This window comes from Staurois parvus, unplaced genomic scaffold (genome assembly GCF_062004578.1).
Source record: "Staurois parvus isolate SC_StPar_1 unplaced genomic scaffold, SC_StPar_1.0 ptg000017l, whole genome shotgun sequence".
Taxonomy (NCBI): Eukaryota; Metazoa; Chordata; class Amphibia; order Anura; family Ranidae; genus Staurois; species Staurois parvus.
In genome coordinates, this window is record NW_028317813.1 from 16,343,399 (window position 1) to 16,363,370 (window position 19,972).

General features: G+C 40.1%; 1 protein-coding gene across 1 annotated transcript in view; it reads right to left on the reverse strand.

Moving 5' to 3' along the window:
- BAZ2A (bromodomain adjacent to zinc finger domain 2A) overlaps window positions 1-19,972 on the reverse strand; it is a 145,465-nt gene that overhangs the window by 66,623 nt on the left and 58,870 nt on the right. The window contains exons 2-11 of the mRNA XM_089680463.1: window positions 19,294-19,431; window positions 18,161-18,706; window positions 14,165-14,356; window positions 12,490-12,711; window positions 8,134-8,292; window positions 7,316-7,376; window positions 3,376-3,484; window positions 2,288-2,389; window positions 333-540; window positions 63-124 (exon numbers count right to left, since the gene is read on the reverse strand). Of these exons, the coding sequence (XP_089536589.1) occupies window positions 63-124; window positions 333-540; window positions 2,288-2,389; window positions 3,376-3,484; window positions 7,316-7,376; window positions 8,134-8,292; window positions 12,490-12,711; window positions 14,165-14,356; window positions 18,161-18,706; window positions 19,294-19,429 (1,797 nt within the window). The 5' untranslated portion in view covers window positions 19,430-19,431. The remainder of the gene's footprint in view (window positions 1-62; window positions 125-332; window positions 541-2,287; window positions 2,390-3,375; window positions 3,485-7,315; window positions 7,377-8,133; window positions 8,293-12,489; window positions 12,712-14,164; window positions 14,357-18,160; window positions 18,707-19,293; window positions 19,432-19,972) is intronic.

Consider the following 19,972-nt stretch of genomic DNA (forward strand, 5'->3'; position numbering starts at 1 on the left):
TAGCCATGTATTCTTCTACACTAAAAAGACAAGAGTCTCGCAATTTTAAATAAAATACATACCTTTCTTCTCATCTTCTTCCTTAGTTTGCTTAGCTGCACTTTTTCTACATCACTAAGTATATCTATAGAAAACAAAGATCTCATCCATTAATGACCATTGTCAAAAAAAAAAAAAAAAAAAAAAAAAAAAAAAAGGGATTTTTTGAATATTAAATAAATGCACAAAAAATGAGTAACACAAAAGGAGAATTTAAATACAGGTTGATAAAGCATTACACATAAAACAAAGACAAAAAATAAATAAAATTGAAAAGAGAGAAAGAAAAATACCTTGATTTTCCAGTTTCCTTAAAAGCTTGGCATCAGCTTTGTTAAGCAAATCTATCATTTTTACTTTTGGAGGCCGTCCTCTACCTCTCTTGACTTTATTCTCCTTGGCTTTAGCTTTTTCTAAATTACGGGGGCGCCCCCTCTTCCCTGTAATGGCCAAAATACGTGAGGGGATTTCCTCGGACTTTAGTATAACCCACTGTAGGCCCTGGAGAAATGAATGTAAAAAAACAGCCCTCAGTAACACTACCCAGCCGCAAAGAGAACTATACAAATATCAGAGTGTGTGTGTGTGTTATACACACACTTTTTTTTCCCCTTGCTACTAAATAGCGGTATTATAACATAGTTGAAGCAACTGGGAAGAACAGCAACTCAGCCACAAAGTGGAAGTCTACGTAAAATGACAGAGCGGGGTCAGCACATGCTGAAGCGCACAGAAGTCGCCAACTGTCTGCAGTGTCAATAGATAAAGACCTCCAAACTTTGTGTGGCCTTCAGATTAGCACAGCAACAGTGCATAGAGAACTTCAAGAAATGGGTTTCCGTGGCAGAGCAGCTGCATCCAAGCCTTACATCACCAAGTGCAATGCAAAGCGTCGGATGCAGTGTCGTAAAGCACACTGCCACTGGACTCTAGAGCAGTGGAGAAGTATTCTCTGGAGTGATGAATCACGCTTCTCTATCTGGCAATCCAATGGACATGTCTGGGTTTGGTGGTTGCCAGAACTGTATTTGCCTGACTGCATTTGTGCCAAATTTAGAGTTTGGTGGAGGGGGGATTATGGTGTGGGGTTGTATAGAAATCAATTCAATTAAACTCCTGGGATATTGATTGGGTCAGTTAAGTAGCAGAGGGGTTTGGTAATCAGTTTTAGCTGCTTTGGTGTTAATGAAATTAACAGGTGCCCTAGATGGGCAACAATGAGACAACCCCAAAACAGGAATGGTTTTACAGGTTGAGGCCACTGACATTTTTTTCCTTACTCATCTTTTCTAATTATTTTTCACTCGTTTTTATATTTGGCTAGGGTCATTGTCACTACTGGTAGCATGAGGCGAAACCTTGAGCAGTGTATATATATATATGTGTACACACACACACACTTGCTCTTTCATATTTTTATTATATACAGTACATATGTATTAAAAGTATAACAAAAACCTCTGCCCTTCTTAGGGAGATTTGTCATCTCTACTTGTTCTATTTACCACGATCATTGAAAGTGAAAGAAAAGCCAAGCTTTTGGGTTGTCCCCAGAACAGGAACAGAGGGAAAGTCTTGCAATGATACACAAGTTCCGGTGACCCGAGGCCTTCCCCCACAAGAGATTCCCTTAATTTGCAAGGATTTCCTCTCATTTACTGTATTGTCTATGGCACAGGAAGTGAAGGGCAATATCCCCAGCTGGACACAAAATATTGCCTATAGTTCTACTTTAATAAAATAGCTGTTGGTCGATCTAAAGGATACTGTACATATTGCAATGTGTACAGTCAGCATTAAAAGGAAACAACTGACTAGTCACTAAAGGAGTTGATTTACAAAACGACAAATAGACTCTGGGGAAAAGGAGTTCAACTGCACTTGCAAAAGGCAAGACTGGGATGCCATTAAAGGTCATATATGTGTGTGTGTAGAAGCAGGCGGCCTTTACTCTGCCTTTAGTAAATCTATCCCACAGTTTTACAACGTTGCCCTTGATGTGCCTACTGAACCAATCAATTGCAAAAAGATTCCATATCTTGTAACAAGCACTTCGATTTTAACATGCTACATTGCAACACTAGTCCGTGGGTATCCAATGAGTACCATCCTTCATACCTAGCAAGTAGCATTACTTCTCACAGATGCTCGGGCTATAAAGATTAAGAGATAAAAATTGTTCCAGAGCAAAATTATTTGGTTCAAAATTAGAATCTTCAATAAAATGTCCTATGAGAGGAAAACTCACTTCTGGAGTGTGCCGCTCTTCATAGAAGTCTCCAACAGGCATCCGTGGACTGAAACTAAAGTGTTCCCTGCGGACGTGGGGGCCGGCATTCTTAGAGAGATACTTCACAGAGACGGAATGAAAAAATGTAGAAAGAAAAACATGGGTAAAAATGCATGATACCGTACTCCAGTTTCAGAATTTAGTTGCATTAACAGATAGTGGAATATATACCATACATCATAACATTCCTGAGTGTTTGGGAAATTTGTGCTTCTATGACTGCTAAGTCCAGATGGCAGCTAAAAATGTTCTGTTTTGTTCTACCAGATGCCAGCATAAGCTGTGAAGTTCAAACATTCAGACTTTCGTTTTCGACTCTAGTACAGTGATGTTAGTGGATTGCCCGTTCACCTCATACATGCACAAAACATCTTGTATGGTTTTCAAATTAAAAGGTGTTCACTTTAAAGTTGAACTTAATGTAAACTAAAACCAGACAAACAGGCAGGATTTTTAATGCAGAAGAGACATGCTTTGCCTCTTCTGCATTCAAGTTACCTACCTGCCTGTCCCTGTACACCGAGCTGCACACACGCAGCTCAATGTAGAAATTCAGCAGTGCCAAAGTCGACAGAACTCCAGCACATGCGCAGGAGTAACATCCCATCAGCCCGGCCAATGAAAGCAACCAGCAAGTGATACTCAGAAGCCAGCCGCTCAAAGAGGTCAGCTTCTGGAGGGGAGCTCCAGGACATCACATCACTGGAGCCATGATGAGTATAGTTCTGATTTAACATCTATTTTTACATAGCAATGCACAGGTAAGCAAGCACATGGATGAACCCAACATGAGGGTCACATATGATTAGAAAAGAAAGCATTACCTATTGGTCAGATATAGAAAACTGTGAATTTGCATCTCCTAAATGTGTGTGTGCAAATTTGCCCAAGTAAAAAGAAAAAAAAAAATCATGCAATTCACATATCCTGACTGCCTAGGTTTTTTAGCGACCAGAAATATTTGCTAATTTTTACTCAAGGTATTATACTGTAGGTTTCCACTTAAAACAGTAAATGGTCATATAAATACAGAAGATTACAATCACCTTAATGACTTCGGGAAACTGTTTCATTCTTTTACCACAAGGAGCATAGTACCAGGTCTCCCCCTGCCAGCGATGGCTACCTTTCCTTATCCGAACTTCACGCTTCCATCTATACACAGAAAGTAGCAGGTGCATCAATTTTCAAGAGAGCAAAAACCACAAATATTTAATACAGCTTGAATATATTATGGACCATCATATTTTAATTACATTTCACTAGTTTATATTTCTACTCATGTGAAATTAATGACCCAAAAGCAAGTTAGAGAGAAGCAACTGAAATATTCTGATTTCTTAGGTACTAAGAGAAAACCAAAAAGTAAATTGATTAAGTAGCATTCAGAACATAATTACATCTAGCTTACAGCTTCTAATGCAACCCCCCCAGTGGGCAAGAAAAAAAGTCTATGTTTTGCCAAGAGTTTGGCTTGAAAGCAGAGCTGTAGTGAGTTCTGCTGCTCTTGTCATAATGCACAAGTATGACAGATTCACCTGCTAGCTAAGAAAGCTTAGAGCAGTTTCCCACTGCTATCTTCTCCCAGTTTTATTCTGGGATTTTATTTCTCCTTTACAGCCAATAAAGTGGCCTGTGTCCAGACCTTGCACACTAAAGTATTCTGAACAGTTCAGTCCTCATGTATCAATGTAATAGTAATGGGGATAAATTCATCTTCAAAGTTCACAATACATGTATTGAAATCTATTTTTTTCAGAGCAGAAAAGTCCTTGAATGTTAATACATACTAGACGTTTTTAAACGGATAGAAAGACTTTATAGTCTCTGTTCTGAGGTTCAACAATGAATTACTTCACATTAAAAGCAGCTACAGAGGTTGGGATGTTTTAATTTAAAGCCCTTTTACTCCCTGTTAAGAAAATGTAAATAGTTTAATGTCCTTAGTCTTGGTACAAGTACACTTTACAGTGATTGTAAACCCATAATTTTTTTTTCTAAAAACATACATATATCTTGTTTCCCCTAAAATAAGACCTACCCCGAAAATAAGACCTAGTGCTATTTTTGGGAATTGCTAAAGCATAAGACCTACCCTGAAAATAAGACCTAGTTGTGATCAGGGCTTTTTTTCAGCCGGAATGCCATTCCGCCACCTCAGGCACTGGCCATATCTACTGTCTCTTATAAACACAGAAGCGCGGCTGAAGTGCCAGCACCATGCGCTCCCACAGAACCTCCTACCTCTGTACTCACCGTGGGACAGGGAAGGAACAGATATCTGCGGGTGCAGTGTGTTTAGGGGCGGGGCATCTCCTCCTGCAGCCTAATGCATGGAAGCCGATGCCCCAGGTGTGATCACCGGCCAGTGGGGGAAGAGGCGGAGTGGTAAGTACGCTTGGCGCACTGTGTGGGAAGACAGAACCCGAAAACGGGAGTTACTATAGAGAGGGGCCGGCTACTGACAGCTGTGTTTTGCAAAGCTAGCTAACCATATGAGGGCAGTGGAGGGGGAGGGATGAGCAAAGGTGAGCTGCAGTCAGGTGTTGCAGAGGTAAATGGAATTAGGCGAGTTGCAGACAGGGTGCATAGTTGAGCTGCGGCTGGGGGGGTGCAGAGGTGAGCTGAGTTGCAACCCACCTTTGCACCCCCCCGCCACAGCTCAGCTCTGCACCCCCTGGCCACAGCTCACCTCTGCATTCCCCATCTGCAACTCTCTCCTGCACCCTGTCTTTGGCTCATCTCTGCACCCTGTCTGAAACTCACCTGTCAAGTCACCCCTGCAACACCTGACTGCAGCTCACAACTGTCATCAACCGTCCCTCTATAGTAACCCTCATCCACAACTGCCTGCAGCTCACCTCTGCACCCCCTGTCCACACCTTGACATTTAAAAAATAAGACCTACCCCAAAAATAAGCCCTAGTGTGTTTTTTTTTTAGCCAAAAAAAAAATACAAGACAGTGTCTTATTTTCGAGGAAACACGGTAGTTACCTGTTCTTTGCAATGGTTTTGCAAAGAGCAGGCCTGATCCGCCTCTTTTCTGGTCCCCTGCCGAGCACCTATCATAGCAAGTCGCATGCTATGGGAGAGTGCATGCAGGCTCGTTCCCTAGCCATCTCTGTATGTCCATAGACACAGAGCGTGGCTCAGATCTGCCCCATCTCCATCCTCACTGGCTGTGATTGATAGCAGTGGGAGCCAATGTCTCCCACTACTGTCTCTGAGCCTATGTGGAGGGAGAGAGCTGGGAAAAACGTTGCTCTGCACAGTGCCGGATCCATTTTGGGCTCAGGTAAATATAAGGGGGTTGGGGGGAGCTGCACTTTGCAGAGAATGTATTAAAGTAAAAAAGCTTCAGGATTTAGAACCACTTTAAGTGACCACAGAGGATCTTATTAGTTACATTGTTTTTGAGCAGTTGCCATTCTCAGCATCTTCCAGAAGCTTGCTAGGAAACTGGGGAAAGTCTCCTCTGCTATAAAACCAACTTATGGCAATATTAAATTGAACTAATGCTTTTATAGTCATCTGTAGATGTGATCTATCACATCAGCCTAATTAAGCAATAACTAGATAATGTAAGAACCCAAAATAGTCTATTCAATTTATATACAAACTATCTAAAGCTTCAACTTGATTTGTAGGTTTTTGAGTGGGAAAGGGTTAAACACAAGTTTTTTCCCTGTTATCGGTGTCTCACTGGTAAGATTTTCTCTCATTTCCTTTTCTTTAGACTCAAGGATGAGAGACAAAATCTCTTCAAATCTCTGTTCATATACGTATCTGTCCCTGAGTCATGTATGCCTACTGGAAGATTTCCCAAATTTTGGGACTTTTAACTTTTTTTTTTTTTTTTTAACTCTGTGGCAACAGATAGGTTAAATCTCCCCAGCAGGTACTTTGACGATGTATAACCACTTCTGGACCGCCCTATAGCAGAAGTACTGCTACAGGGCGGCATGGGTGCACAAAATCACGTGTATATATACACGTGATTTTGCATTTCTGGGTAAGGGGCACGCCGCCATGCGTGGCTGTCCATAAGCGGGTTTCGGGCCAGTGATTACTTGCTGGCGCCTGGTGATTACAGAGGATCTCCAACGGGGAGGAGAACCGGTTTACTAACAGTTCTCCTCCCTGTCAGCTCGGACACACTGCTTTGGATGGCTGTGCACATCCAAAATCCCCTATGTGATGAAAAAAAAGTGAAAACATTTTCTTTTTTTTTTTTTTTTTAAATTGTAAAAAATTAAAGTAACACCCAAGCACATACCATCCCCCCAAAAAAATATTGAGGCCCCCACATATATGCTCGTACAAACGTAAAAGCACATGCAGGGGCGCCTTTGCATGAAACCGTCGATTGCGATACATGTTCTATATCACCGCGCACACCAGGATGAGAGCAATAACTCTAGCACCAGAACTCCTCCGTAACACTAAACTGGTGACCTATGAGTTTTAAGTGTCGACCTATAGAAAATATAGGGTACTGAAGTACGTCGCCATTTCACAAGCGTGCAAAAATGCAACGGTAAAAATATTACACGTTTAAGTCGCCATAAAGCCTCTTTTGTAGATTGTCATGAGGAACAAGTAGATTGGGGCCCCGATTTAGTCCCTGGACAAGTAGTTTTTTCAAAAATTTCCACACCTCTGCTGTAAATCCAAAATGAACATATGAGGAAAATGCAAAAGCTGAAGTTTGCGTCAGTAAAACATGTTATCAAAAATATATCAATAGATCCAAAGATACAGACAGCTGAAATTGCTTACAAAATCACCACTTTTTACACCTTAGATTCTCCTTACACTGCAAAGAAAAAATAATTTATAAAGCTGTAGCCATAGTTTGCACCGAAGATCCATGCAAGGCTAATCTTAGAAATCCTTCTAGTTTAAACTGATAGATTCAGAACTCACCCATGTGTAGACAGGGCATGCACTCCATTATGACCCTGCATGAATGTGAAATAACTTACCCATGTAGCAGGGGAAAACGTACTTCTTCTGGTGTGGCAATCCTCCTACGACCAGGTGTTCCTAGAGAATAAAGAAACGTAAATCCATTGTTTTGGAATTACCCCATTACAAAGCTCATTTTCGCATGTCTAAACACTGGAGGATAATAATTCTCATAAAACCAGGATTTCATATCACCCACTTGCTAATAAAGTATCACATTTTCAATATTTAAACTGTACATTTAAAGTTATTTACGCATGCACATAGGGGAATAAAGATTAATATTTCCTATCTTGAAATAATACCCTTAAAAGGGAACCTGTCAGGAAAGGAACATGAAAGCTGCCATTGCCAACTTGCATATTATTCTGCAGATTTCAGAACAATCACCCTCATTCTTTCTACTGCTAAGGGAGTAAATTTTTCAGAACAAGCGTGTGTATAGAAGATATCCCAGTACCTAAGATGCACATACCTAATTCAGGTCAGTAACTCACAAGTTTTTGAAGGAGAATGTAACTTTAAAAACCAATCAACAGTGGCACCTTCCATTATATCAATTTTAATATTGTCGCACATAAGAATGTATAAGAATTATTATTTTGCATTCTGCCTAGTACAGAACTGTTAAAATTTAGCTAGGACGCAAGTTACAATTACTTGCAACCAGGCAGCCTGACATCAATCACAATTTCCTGTACAGATACAGTCATAGTGAAGAGGTAATTAGAGAATCATATCTTCTTGAAGAACTTAATTCTCTAAACAGGGGGCATTGATACTGCTATGAGGGCTGCATCTCCAATGACTTTTTCATGGCTATCTTAGATTTTACCTTTCACTTCTCCAGGCTCCAGTTCTTCTTCTGCAGGCTCTTCTACACTGTGCTCGGGGGTTGCAATTTTTGTATACATTTCAACAGATGAAACACTTTCCAGCGTTAAGTCAGGTTTTTCATCATTGTTTATTTTTGGGTTCTCCATTTCCAACAAATCTATAAAAACATGACATTTATTAACATTAGTTACGTTACCAAAAACATTTCAAATTTAAAATGTTATTTGGCACAAATAATTCAGGTACAATTGTATTACAATATTGGGCCTGGTACACACGGATGCAGCAGGAACCAGATGAATTTCGATCTGCATGTGGCCCTTCCTGTTCAACAAAAGCAGACTGTTAAACTGGCTTCTGGCAAACAGTCCTGCTGGAGAACCTACATTCGATCAGCCAATTTTGACAGGGGACAAATTCCTGCATCTACACTAGATTGCCAAACGTACTGGGATGCCTGCCTTTACATGCACATGAACTTTAATGGCATCCCAGTCTTAGTCTGTACGGTTCATTATTGAGTTGGCCCACCCTTTACAGCTAAGACAGCTTCAACTCTTCTGGGAAGGTTGTCCACAAGGTTTAGGAGTGTGTCTATTGGAATGTTTGACCATTCTTCCAGAAGGGCATTTGTGAGGTCAGGCACTGATGTAGGACGAGAAGGTCTGGCTCGCAGTCTCCGCTCTAATTCATCCCAAAGGTGTTCTATCAGATTGAAGTCAGGACTCTGTGCAGGCCAGTTAAGTTCCTCCACCCCAAACTCGCTCATCCATGTCTTTCTGGACCTTGCTTTGTGTACTGGTGCGCAGTCATGTTGGAACAGGAAGGGACCATCCCCAAACTGTTCCCACAAAGTAGGGAGCATGGAATTGTCCAAAATGTCTTGGTATGCTGACGCCTTAAGAGTTCCTTTCACTGGAACCAAAAGGCCAAGCCCAACTGCTGAAAAACAACCCCACACCATAATCCCCCCTCCACCAAACTTTAAACTTGGTACAATGCAGTCAGGCAAGTACAGTTCTCCTGGCAACTGACAAACCCAGACATGTCCATCTGATTGCCACACAGAGAAGTGCGATTAGTTACTCCAGAGATCATGTTTCTGCTGCTCTAGAGTTTAGTGGCAGAGTGCTTTACACCACTGCATTTGATGCTTTGCATTGCACTTAGTGATGTAAGGCTTGGATGCAGTTGCTCGGCTACGGAAACCCATTCCATGAAGCGCTCTACACACTGTATCGTTTAAACTTTACAAAGAATATAACAGAATATGCAAAAAAGGAAATAAAGGCCGCAAAAATGGAAACAAACAACAGATTGCAAAAGATAGCAGGACAATCTAGAGTGGGTGACTGGGGACAAAGAGAAGGCAAATATATTAAATACCTTCTTCAGCTCTGTGTATACAAAGAAGCATGGGGGAGCTCATGTCCATAATGGGCATGATATTGACACAGCTCCAGATGATCCACATTGGCTCACAATTGATATGATCCAAAAATATTTAGACAGAATAAAGGTGAATAAATCACCTGGACCGGATGGCATACACCCTCGGGTCCTTAATGAATTGAGCTCTGTCATTTCAAAGCCATTGTTTCTCATTTTTAAGGACTCTTTAAAGACTGGCATAGTACCACTGGATTGGCGTAAGGCCAATGTGGTGCCAAAAAAAAAGGGTCAAAATCTTTACCAAGTAATTACAGACCTGTTAGTTTAACTTCTATAGTTGGAAAGACACTGGAGAGTTTAATAAAAGACCACATAGATGAGTTCTTGCTGGAAAAAAATATTTTAAGCAACAGACAGGATGGATTCATGATAGACAGAAGTTGTCAAACAAATCTGATTTCTTTTTATGAGGTGAGCAAAACCTTGGACAGAGGGGTGGCGGTGGACATGGTATACTTGGATTTTGCAAAAGCGTTTGACACAGTTCCCCACACACGGCTAACATGTAAGGTAAAGTCTACAGGCTTGGAAAAATCTGTATGTAAATGGATAGAAAACTGGCTAAAAGATCGTATTCAGAGAGTAGTGGTTAATGACTCATACTCTGAATGGTCTACGGTTGTCAGTAGTGTACCCCAAGGTTCAGTGTTGGGACCCTTACTTTTTAATATATTTATAAACAATATAGGGCCTGGGATTAAAAATCCCATTTCAGTCTTTGCAGATGACACCAAGCTGTGCAGTGGAATAATGTCCTTACAAGGATGTCTTCAACTTACAAGCCGACCTCAATGCACTGTTTAATTGGGCAGCTATGTGGCAAATGAGGTTTAATGTTGATAAATGTAACGTTATGCACTTGGGGGCTAAGAATATGCATGCATCATACATACTAGGGGGGTACAACTGGGGGAATCAATGGTGGAGAAGGATCTGGGGGTTCTGGTAGATCACAAGTTTAATAATGGCATGCAATGCCAAGCTGTGGTTTCTAAAGCGAGCAAAATCCTATCTTGTATTAAAAGAGGTATAGACTCCAGAGAAAGATATAATTTTACCCCTGTACAAATCATTAGTAATACCTCATCTGGAATATGCAATTCAGTTTTGGGCACCAATTCACAAAGAACATTGGGGAACTGGAGAAAGTACAGAGAAGAGCAACCAAACTGATGCAAAGTATGGAGATCAGCTATGAGGAAACATTAGAGGAACTGAATTTATTCTCTCTTGAAAAGAAGAGATTAAGGGGGGATATGATCAACATGTATAAATACATCAGTGGTTCATATAGTGAACTCTGTGTAGAGCTATTCACCCTGAGGTCATCACAGAGGACAAGGGGGCACTCTTTACGTCTGGAGGAAAAGAAATGTACTTTCCAAACACGGAAAGGTTTCTTCACAGTGAGAGCGGTGAAAATGTGGAATACACTCCCTCAAGAGTTGGTTCTGGCCAGCTCAGTGGATTGCTTTAAAAAAGGCCTGGATTCTTTCTTAGATACACAGAATATAACTGGATACTAACATTTATAGGTAAAGTTGATCCAGGGAATATCCGATTGCCTCTCGGGAGATCAGGAAGGAATTTTTTGCCCTGAAAGAGCAAATTGGATCATGCTTTGCTGGGTTTTTTGCCTTCCTCTGGATCAACTGTGGGTATAGGATTATAACTTTTTTTTTTTTTTAAATGGTTGAACTGGATGGACTTTTGTCTTTTTTTCAGCCCGACTAACTATGTAACTGTTGTTGTGCTAATCTGAAGGCCACACAAAGTCTTTAGCCATTGACTTTGCAGACAGTTAGTGACTTCTGCGCGCTTCAGCATGCGCGGTCCCTGCTCTGTCATTTTCCATGGCCTACCACTTCATGGCTGAGTTGTTGTTGTTCCTAGTTGATTCAACTTTGTTATAATACCACTAACAGTTGACCATGGAATATTTACTAGCAAGGAAATATCACGGATGGACTTCCCTATCACAGTACCATGCTTGAATTCACGGATCTCCTGAGCGTGACCCATTCTTTCACAAATGTTTGTAGAAGCAGGCTGCATGCCTAGGTGCTTGAATTTACACACCTGCGGCAATGGAGGTGGTTTGAACATCTGAATCCAATGATTTGGAGGGGTGTCCCAATACGTTTGGCAATATAGTGTATCTCCCTACATAGGAGTTTTTTTTTCCAAGTTCAGTTTGCTAGTTGGAAAAAAAAAAAAACCCACAGTGTGTACCCAGCTTTAAAGTGTATAGAGTGGACTGAGTAGTTAGAAGAATTTTGGACATTTTAGCATTGTATTTTGCTAAAGCAGTTCATACAAGTGAGTAGTCTCCCTTGTAAATTTCTATGGAGAACATTATGAAATTGGATCTGCTGACACTTTTCAGTGCAGTCATGCTATACCCATTGTAATTAAACATGCATATAAGTAATTTTATAAATATCTAAGGCCTTATGTACACAGGACGTTTTAAAAACAATCCTCTGTTTGCCAGCAGTGTTTTGGCAGAAAAAATGCCTGTAAAAAAGTGCAACGCTTTTACAAGCTTTTAGGCATGTTTACAGTAATAATTAATTCTGGCCATCGAAATGAATTAACGCTCAAGTGCTAAATGCGGCTAGCCTTAGCACGAGTAAAAGCCCCTGTAGCTAAAAGGTTCTAAAAGTCTATGTGTGGATGAATACACAGGATAGTATGCAGGGGCGTTTAGAAGCTAAAGGAAAAAAAAAAAAAAAAAAACACACCACTTGATGCCCCTAAAAGTGGCTGCAAAAAAACAAAACGAAAAAAAAAAAACCACGCCATGTGCACGAGTCCCTACAGTTAAAAATAAAAAAAAAAAAAATATCTTGAGAGCCATTTCAATTGCTCCTGAAAAAGCCAAACAACTTCTTATGAATACCTTGCATCACACCGTCTCCTAGTTCAGATGGAGTAGTTGCTGCATGGACTGAGCCAGGGCTCTGGTCTTCATCAGTCATTGGCGATTTAATGGCAGTATCTGAATATGATGGGCATTCCAAATCCAGTGTTTCTGACTTTGGGCTCTGGTTAATTTGTATGATCTTCTCTTCCTGTTCCTTGAACTCACACAATGGACTACAAGCCGGTTCCATGGGTAGCTCTTCAATCATAAATAGAATCAAAGATGTGAAAAAAAAAATTAACTGAAACCATGGTAAAAAGTGCATACGCACATCACACTCAAAAAAACTATCTAGCATCAGAGTCAAATGTAAAATAACTAAATTTTTGACCACGCCATAATTATCCACTATATCTTCTGTTCTAAATTACCGCACTACTAACATTCTGTATAGCATAATGTCACAATCCCTATCATGTGAATGAACACAAATAAAACGTGTCTTCCGATTGATAAACACAGCCAAGAAGTCAAATAAAAAGTAAAACAATACAGTCTATAAATAAAAAGCAAAACAAATCAATAAGCTATACATTATACAATTTTCCTTTAGATTTACCAAAACTAGGGATGCACCAATACCGAGTATTTATATGAGTATTCGTACTTGTGAAAATAGTCCCAATATCTTAACCGATACTTTCCAGTGTGATTTGCGTTAATTTATGCAAATTGCACCAAGATTGGCATGCAACTTGAACAGGAATGCAATTCCTGTCCAAATCACGTTTTCCCTACTGCTCCTGTGTGAACCCAGGCTTATCATAGCCAGAGTTCACACAGGAGCATTGCGGAAACCTCACTGCAAGCATCCCATGCAGAGTCTCAGGGGTAAGAGGAGAAAAAGTGTCGGGGATTTGAAATCCCCGCCACTTTATTTCTTTTGCTCGCAGGGATGACAGTTCGGGCTAGAGGGCTGTTGATTGGTCAGCACCATCACATGGACGGTGCTGAGCAATCAGATGACATCTAGCCTGTACTGTCATCGCTGCAAGAAGAGGAGATAAAGCCACAGCAATTTCAAATCTCCAGACCTGTGAAGTAGCTTTCTCTCCTCTCCTTGCAGCGATGACAGTTTGGACTAGACAGCATCTGATTGGTCAGCACCATACATGTAATGGTGCTGCTGACCAACCAAAACTTCTCTAGCCCAAACTGTTATCCCTGCAAAGAGAGAGGGAAAAAAAAAAAGAAGAAAAGCAGTGGGGATTTTAAATCCCCGCTGCTTTCTCTCCACCTTACCACTGAGAGTGCATGGGAAACCTGCAGGGAGGTTTCCTGCACCGCTCCTGTGTGAACTACCTTGGACAGGAATTGCATGCTATTCTTTGCGATGCGATTTGCATCAAGGCAAATCGCAACACAAATTATTGTTAATCGGTATAAGCGCGTACTTGACCAAAAGTATTGGTACTCGTACTCGCCAATAACAACACAGTATCGGTACATCCCTAATCAAAACCATATAATAAATGAGGTCAAACCTAAACACTTTCAAATTGTATGCAATCAGGAAGGCCCTTGCACTACATAGTTGAATGTAAATCTAAAGGAAATTGAACAAGAAAATTGTATGTATATATATATATATATATATATATATATATATATATGGCCAGCTTAATTATATGGTCGTATTTTACTTAAGTACCTTGACCAACTTCATTCTCAAAGGTTTCAGGAGAAACAGGATTGAGGTCTTGGGAATCGAAAAGCATCAATGGAAGTTGACAGGGGTCATTTAAACTGCTGACATTAGAAGGAGACAGTGAGGGCACACTCAGGCTAACAGGGTCTGGTTCCACTGCCAAGTCGGGGCCCGTGTGATCAGAGGATGATTCATCTTAAAAATAAAAACAAGTGTTGAGTACTGGGAAGAGGAAAAATAGACAAGATAATGCACATTAGCTGCAGCCCATGACACAAACCTGGCTGTACGAAGTATGTGATCAGCTAGTGACTTAATGATTTACTAATTGTAAATCACCAACATGGAACAGGCTTGCAAAAAGCAAGTCGAAGTGAATTTACAACACAGTCTACATACTTGTTCTGATCAGTGACTCAAAGTTTGGAAGCCAATAGACAGCCAGGCAACCAACATTCTCAGGAGGTCAGTAATAGCAAACTATACACACAGCTGTGCTAAAGAAAAAAAAAAATCCTGGCAGAAATTGTGCGTTATCCACCTTTATGGCACTAATGTAACAACAAAGCCCACTTACAGGAGCTTGTCAAAAAAAAAAAAAAAAAAAAAAAAAAAAAAAAAAAAAAAAATGGATTTGCAGGTATGAAAGGGATGACATGTTTTGCGTTGAAAGCGATGAAACATTCTTTTACTTCCGCTGTGTGATGAGAAACCTAGCTAACAAGTGGGAAGCCTCACGTTCATCATTCACTGCATGCGCTGCTAGTAATGCAGAGTCGTGTCAGAGCTTACTGAGTTTCAAAGAGAGTAAAATTGTTGGTGCCAGCTTAGCTGGTGCCTGTGACTGAAGTTGACTATATGTGTGCCGTGTCGCGATGTACAGTATCAAAGGTTGTGATAGCATATACAGTTTCCGGGAAAACGTCTGATTAGCATAAGCGTAGTCGACATGGTCTGACCAAAAGAGACAAATAGGACATTGCACAGGATTGTGACCCAGAAAAAGAAAATAATTGCTGAAAAAGTGACTACAGAGCTCAATCAGTCCCGTAAAAATGGAGATTGAGCTCTGCAGTCATTTTTGCAGCAGTAGTCAGCTATTTTAATTTTTTTTTACAATTATTGCTAATACTGTGATGATCACAGTAGAAGCAATAGTTTTAGCCGTCATGAATGGGTTAACATCCATGAACAGCTTGCTTATGGTTGTAGTCTGAGTGGCTACAGCTAATCACATGGTACAGGTAGCCCAGTACCATGTAATTGCTGTGGGCCAATCACAGATCACAACCGTAAACAAGCTGTCCATGAATGGAAATCCTTTCATAAATGTTTGTTTACACTGTTATGTAATTGTTATGACCAATCGCGATCACATGATACCCAGTAATTGTAATCCGCTGTGTTACAGGACCGGCGCTGCACTCCCTAAACTAAAAGCAGGCTGGACAACATACATGTGTGTGGTACAGCCTGCTAGTGCCACCCACCTGCAATAAATATATATATATATATATATAAAAACAAATCAGATTCTATACACTATACAGCATGGATGGCTGAATCCCCCTGCTGGGCCATTATATTCCGACAACTGCTGGCGGCAACTGTCCGAATGACAGAACAGCGGCTGCATCTGACTGGCCAACAAGAATAGGCAGCTTTACCATGAGTAAATAAAAGGAAATCATTTAAATACTGCAAACAATCATGGATACTAAATGAGGCAATACACGACATTCAGAAAAAAAACATGAAAACCTTTAAACAGGACCATTTATTATTGTATTTATTATTTTTGTATTGTCTTACTCTGTGATAAATAGTTTTAGGTAATTTATCACATTACCATAAGAAACGTGTTTGACCTGATCAATGATGTTTTCCATACTGGTGGATCTCCACTGAATATGTTACAGAGTCAGCTATGTGTGCAAACCCTAACAATGTATTTCTCTTGTTTGTTGCCTTTTGGTCTACTAAATATACCATTGAACATGTGAATTTTGTTCGATAAATGCAAAAAAATAACTTGATTTTAAAAAAATCTTGTAAGCTGACAACTTTCTGTGTATTCTGCATAAGGAGGGGTTATGGAGATGAGGAAAGGGCTATGTTCTTTGTAATCAATCACAAATGAAGTAGGCAACACACAATTTGGAATCCAGAGCCAAAAAAAAAAAACCCAATGTGTTGGCTTGACATAGGAAGGTAGAAACACACTTTATTTCTGGAAAATCAAGTTATTTTTCTGTACTAGCACCTTAGTATAAATCTTTTCCTACCAGAGCCAATTTTTATGTTTTTGCACACATGTGAAATGCACATTTTAGGCCTGAAGATTAAATAAAGCGGTATTAAACTAAAAATGTATTACATTGCCGCTCACCAATCATTAGATGCGGTGGCTGCATTAGTTTTCATTGGATTTTCCCCCCTCTGTTTTTTCTGGTGATCTAGCCAGGAATACACCTCCTGTATTAATGAGAGGACTCTAGATGAATAAGCACAGAAGGCACAGCAGCATTGTCAATTTGAGGAGAGGGGAGTGTTAAATTAACAGATTTAGATACACTAACAAAACTGAAGCTAATCTCCAGCTCACACTTTATAATCAGCAGCATTGGTATAAAGGTTTTACAAGAATTAATATAAGATGATCATTGTAATCACCCCTGCCAGTGTTAAATTTTTTTTTTATCCATGTAAACCGATACATTCTGCTGGACAGCTTGTACTTTTGAAAAAAAAAAATAAGACAACTTACTGGCTGGATCATCAGCTGAAGAAAGAAATCCCCCAAAATGTATAAGCATAATAATGCTATAATGTTGTCATCACATCTAAACATTTGCAAGTTGCAATATAATAAAATGTTTGCTTTTGGGTTTAATACTGCTTTAAAAGTCCCAAAAAACATAATGCAGAAATTCATAAAGGTTGTCATAGACACCCTTTGGATTTCTGTCGAGCCCTGCACCAAAAGCGTCAGTGCTTGTACTCGATTTATGTCAGACAGGTACATGAAATGGTCAGAGCCTGGCACTAAGGTTGGAGTGTCCATAGTAGGTACTTCGTTCTCAGAGCAGACTCTCCCTGGTCACTATAGCCATAACACTGACAAGCATGTGGCTGTGGAGTTTTGTACTGCAGTGGGCAGAATCAAAGCTGCTATTCAGTCCAAATGCAGCTTTCAAATCTGCACAGTGTGTTCTGTTATTCGAAAGCAAGGTGTGCCTAATGGGGTACACCCAGTTTTAATTACTGCCAGTTTCCTAATCTGTGAACTGGCTGTAATTCTTTAAAAAGTCTGTTGCTGTCACCATAGCAGAAGGTTCTTAAAGCCCAAGTATTATTTGTCACTCTAAATTGGTCCGAACAAACTATTTGCTTGACTAACAGATACAGTGGCTGTCAATGCTGTATGAAGCATCGGTGTACAGCCCTGTGTTCCAGCAGTAAGGCAGGCACTTCCCATCCCACTGCCAGAAGAAAATCAAGTTGAGCTGTGTGCCGCTCAGCCATTCACAGGAAGCATTATACTTAATGAATGAATACAAGGCTTCCTCTGATTGGCTGGGATGGTGATCATGACATCATATGCCTGCCAGGATTCTGACAGCTGTGAAATTGGAAACACCCAGAGCTGAGCGCTTCCAGTCTTACATTGCACAAAGGAGATCAGGGAACAGATGTTCCCCAATCTCCATCCTTACATCACTTGTTGTCCCAAGCTCCTGGTAGGAGTGGGAGAGCCCAGGAACCACCTACAGAGCTATGTGTGCTATAAAAAAATTGTAACTACAAATATTTCATTCTACAGAGTCTTAGACTTACAATGTCTCACTTTCATAAAATATGTTTTGCACGTTTTAAACAATCTACAGGCCTAAAATGTGCATTTTAATCAGCGAAAAATTTAAAAAACTGTTCCTGCAGCAAAAGTGTCAAGCTAAGTCAACTTTACAAATTAGGGGTCTGATTTACACTTATACATACCTGACTGAACATCAGGAAGTCCTGACATATCTGCCAGTCGTTCTTTACTCTCCACTGTTTCAGTTGCTTCGGTTTCCATTTCTTGCTGTTCATCCTGGCACTGAGGAGGAGGAGGAGGAGGAGGGGAAAGAGAAGGAGACTGCATACCAAATATTGGCAAAGGGGCTGGTTGGGAAGTTGTGGGATAGCAATGTGTTCCATTTGCTGCAGCTGCCACTTTTACATTAATATTACTAAAATTGCACAAGTCTTGACCATTGAAAATAAGAGATGCCTGGTGGCTGGAAGAAGAGCTCTCCCATGTCTCCTGTGAGTTTCCTTTATAGAAAGGACCATTTGATACTGGCGATGCTGATCCATTCACCTTAGGCACAGCAGGTCCATGACAGTCTTTCAGAACAGGAGACTTGGGAAATTTCCAGAGGTAGTCAAAGTTACTAGTTGTGGGATGATTGGTACTGCTAGCACCCAAAGCAAATGTGCCATGAGGATTACTGGATATGGAAGGTGAAATCAGGCCATTCACAGGCATATCACAATTCAAACCTAAAGTGAAAAGCATAAAAAAAATTAAACAATACAGAAAACATAACAAAATTGTGCAAAAGACAAGACAACTGTGGAAATGTTGCCTTCCAGGAGAATAGCAATAACACTAGAAGTGATGCAGCCATATAGAGAATTGTGTAGTAGGGTAACAATTAGAAAATCTCACCAGAAATAACAAAGGAAACAGTAAATACCTGAAGAGAGGTTCCGCTATGCTTCATGCTACCCAAAGCTTCACAAAAATGTTTGGCTGAATTACGTGTATCCAGTGTAGTTCAATATTGTATTGTTGGAACAACATTTCGCTGAGTGGGTTTTTAGACACTTAAAGCTTAGCAGTAGGTGCATACATGGATTGGAATTTTAAATTTTTTTTTATTATTTTAAACTTTAAAACTTGTGAATATATTTAGTATTGATTTTACATTTACGGAGATGAGTGCTGAAAATATGAAATGAGATGGAACCATAGGAACATCAAGTCACATTGCCATGCTGCACTCACAACCACCCCAACTGAAACCCAAAGCATTACTCTTACATTTTACATTATATACTTAGATAATTTATGTATAAATGCTTACCTTTAACTTGTTGAGGAAATATTACAAGGGAATTATTTGTGTAAACTGGTTCTACCAATTGAGGCAGCTGTTTCAGTCCTGAGGCGCTTGATAATGGAGGCTGGCCAGTACTGGCAAAATGATTGTTTGTCTCCATTTCTGCAAAAAAAAGAATAGTAAACAAACTACTACAATATGAAAAAAGGCTACAATGCTACAGCAGACCAACAGAGATCCCATGTTGGAGGAGGCATGTTTCAAAATGGCACATATTGTTAGCCTAGAAACTAAAAATGATTTACATAAATTGGGGGGGGAGGGGGGGGTTTGGAGGCCCATGGGGACTACTAGAAAGGCAACAATGCCATTAAAAAACAGCAAGAGAAGGGATATGCAGTATTTTAAATCAGTTACCAGCAGTCAAACTCTGTTGACTCTTTAGGCTGCAACAAGAGGAATTCCAATGCCAGTGCTCATTTGAAATTGAAAATGAGAAGTAATCTAAAAAAGTGATTATTGGATAGGTTATACATCCTCAAAAAGTGAATTCCAGCAGCATCTGGGTTAAATCAAGTTTAACACCTGTACTGAGACCAATATTGAGGCTTCCAATGCTTGTGAAACAGTTGACTGGCTCTCTGGCTTTTGGAGTCCTTAATCTGGAACAAGCATGCAAATGAACTCCGCTTTTATTACAGGG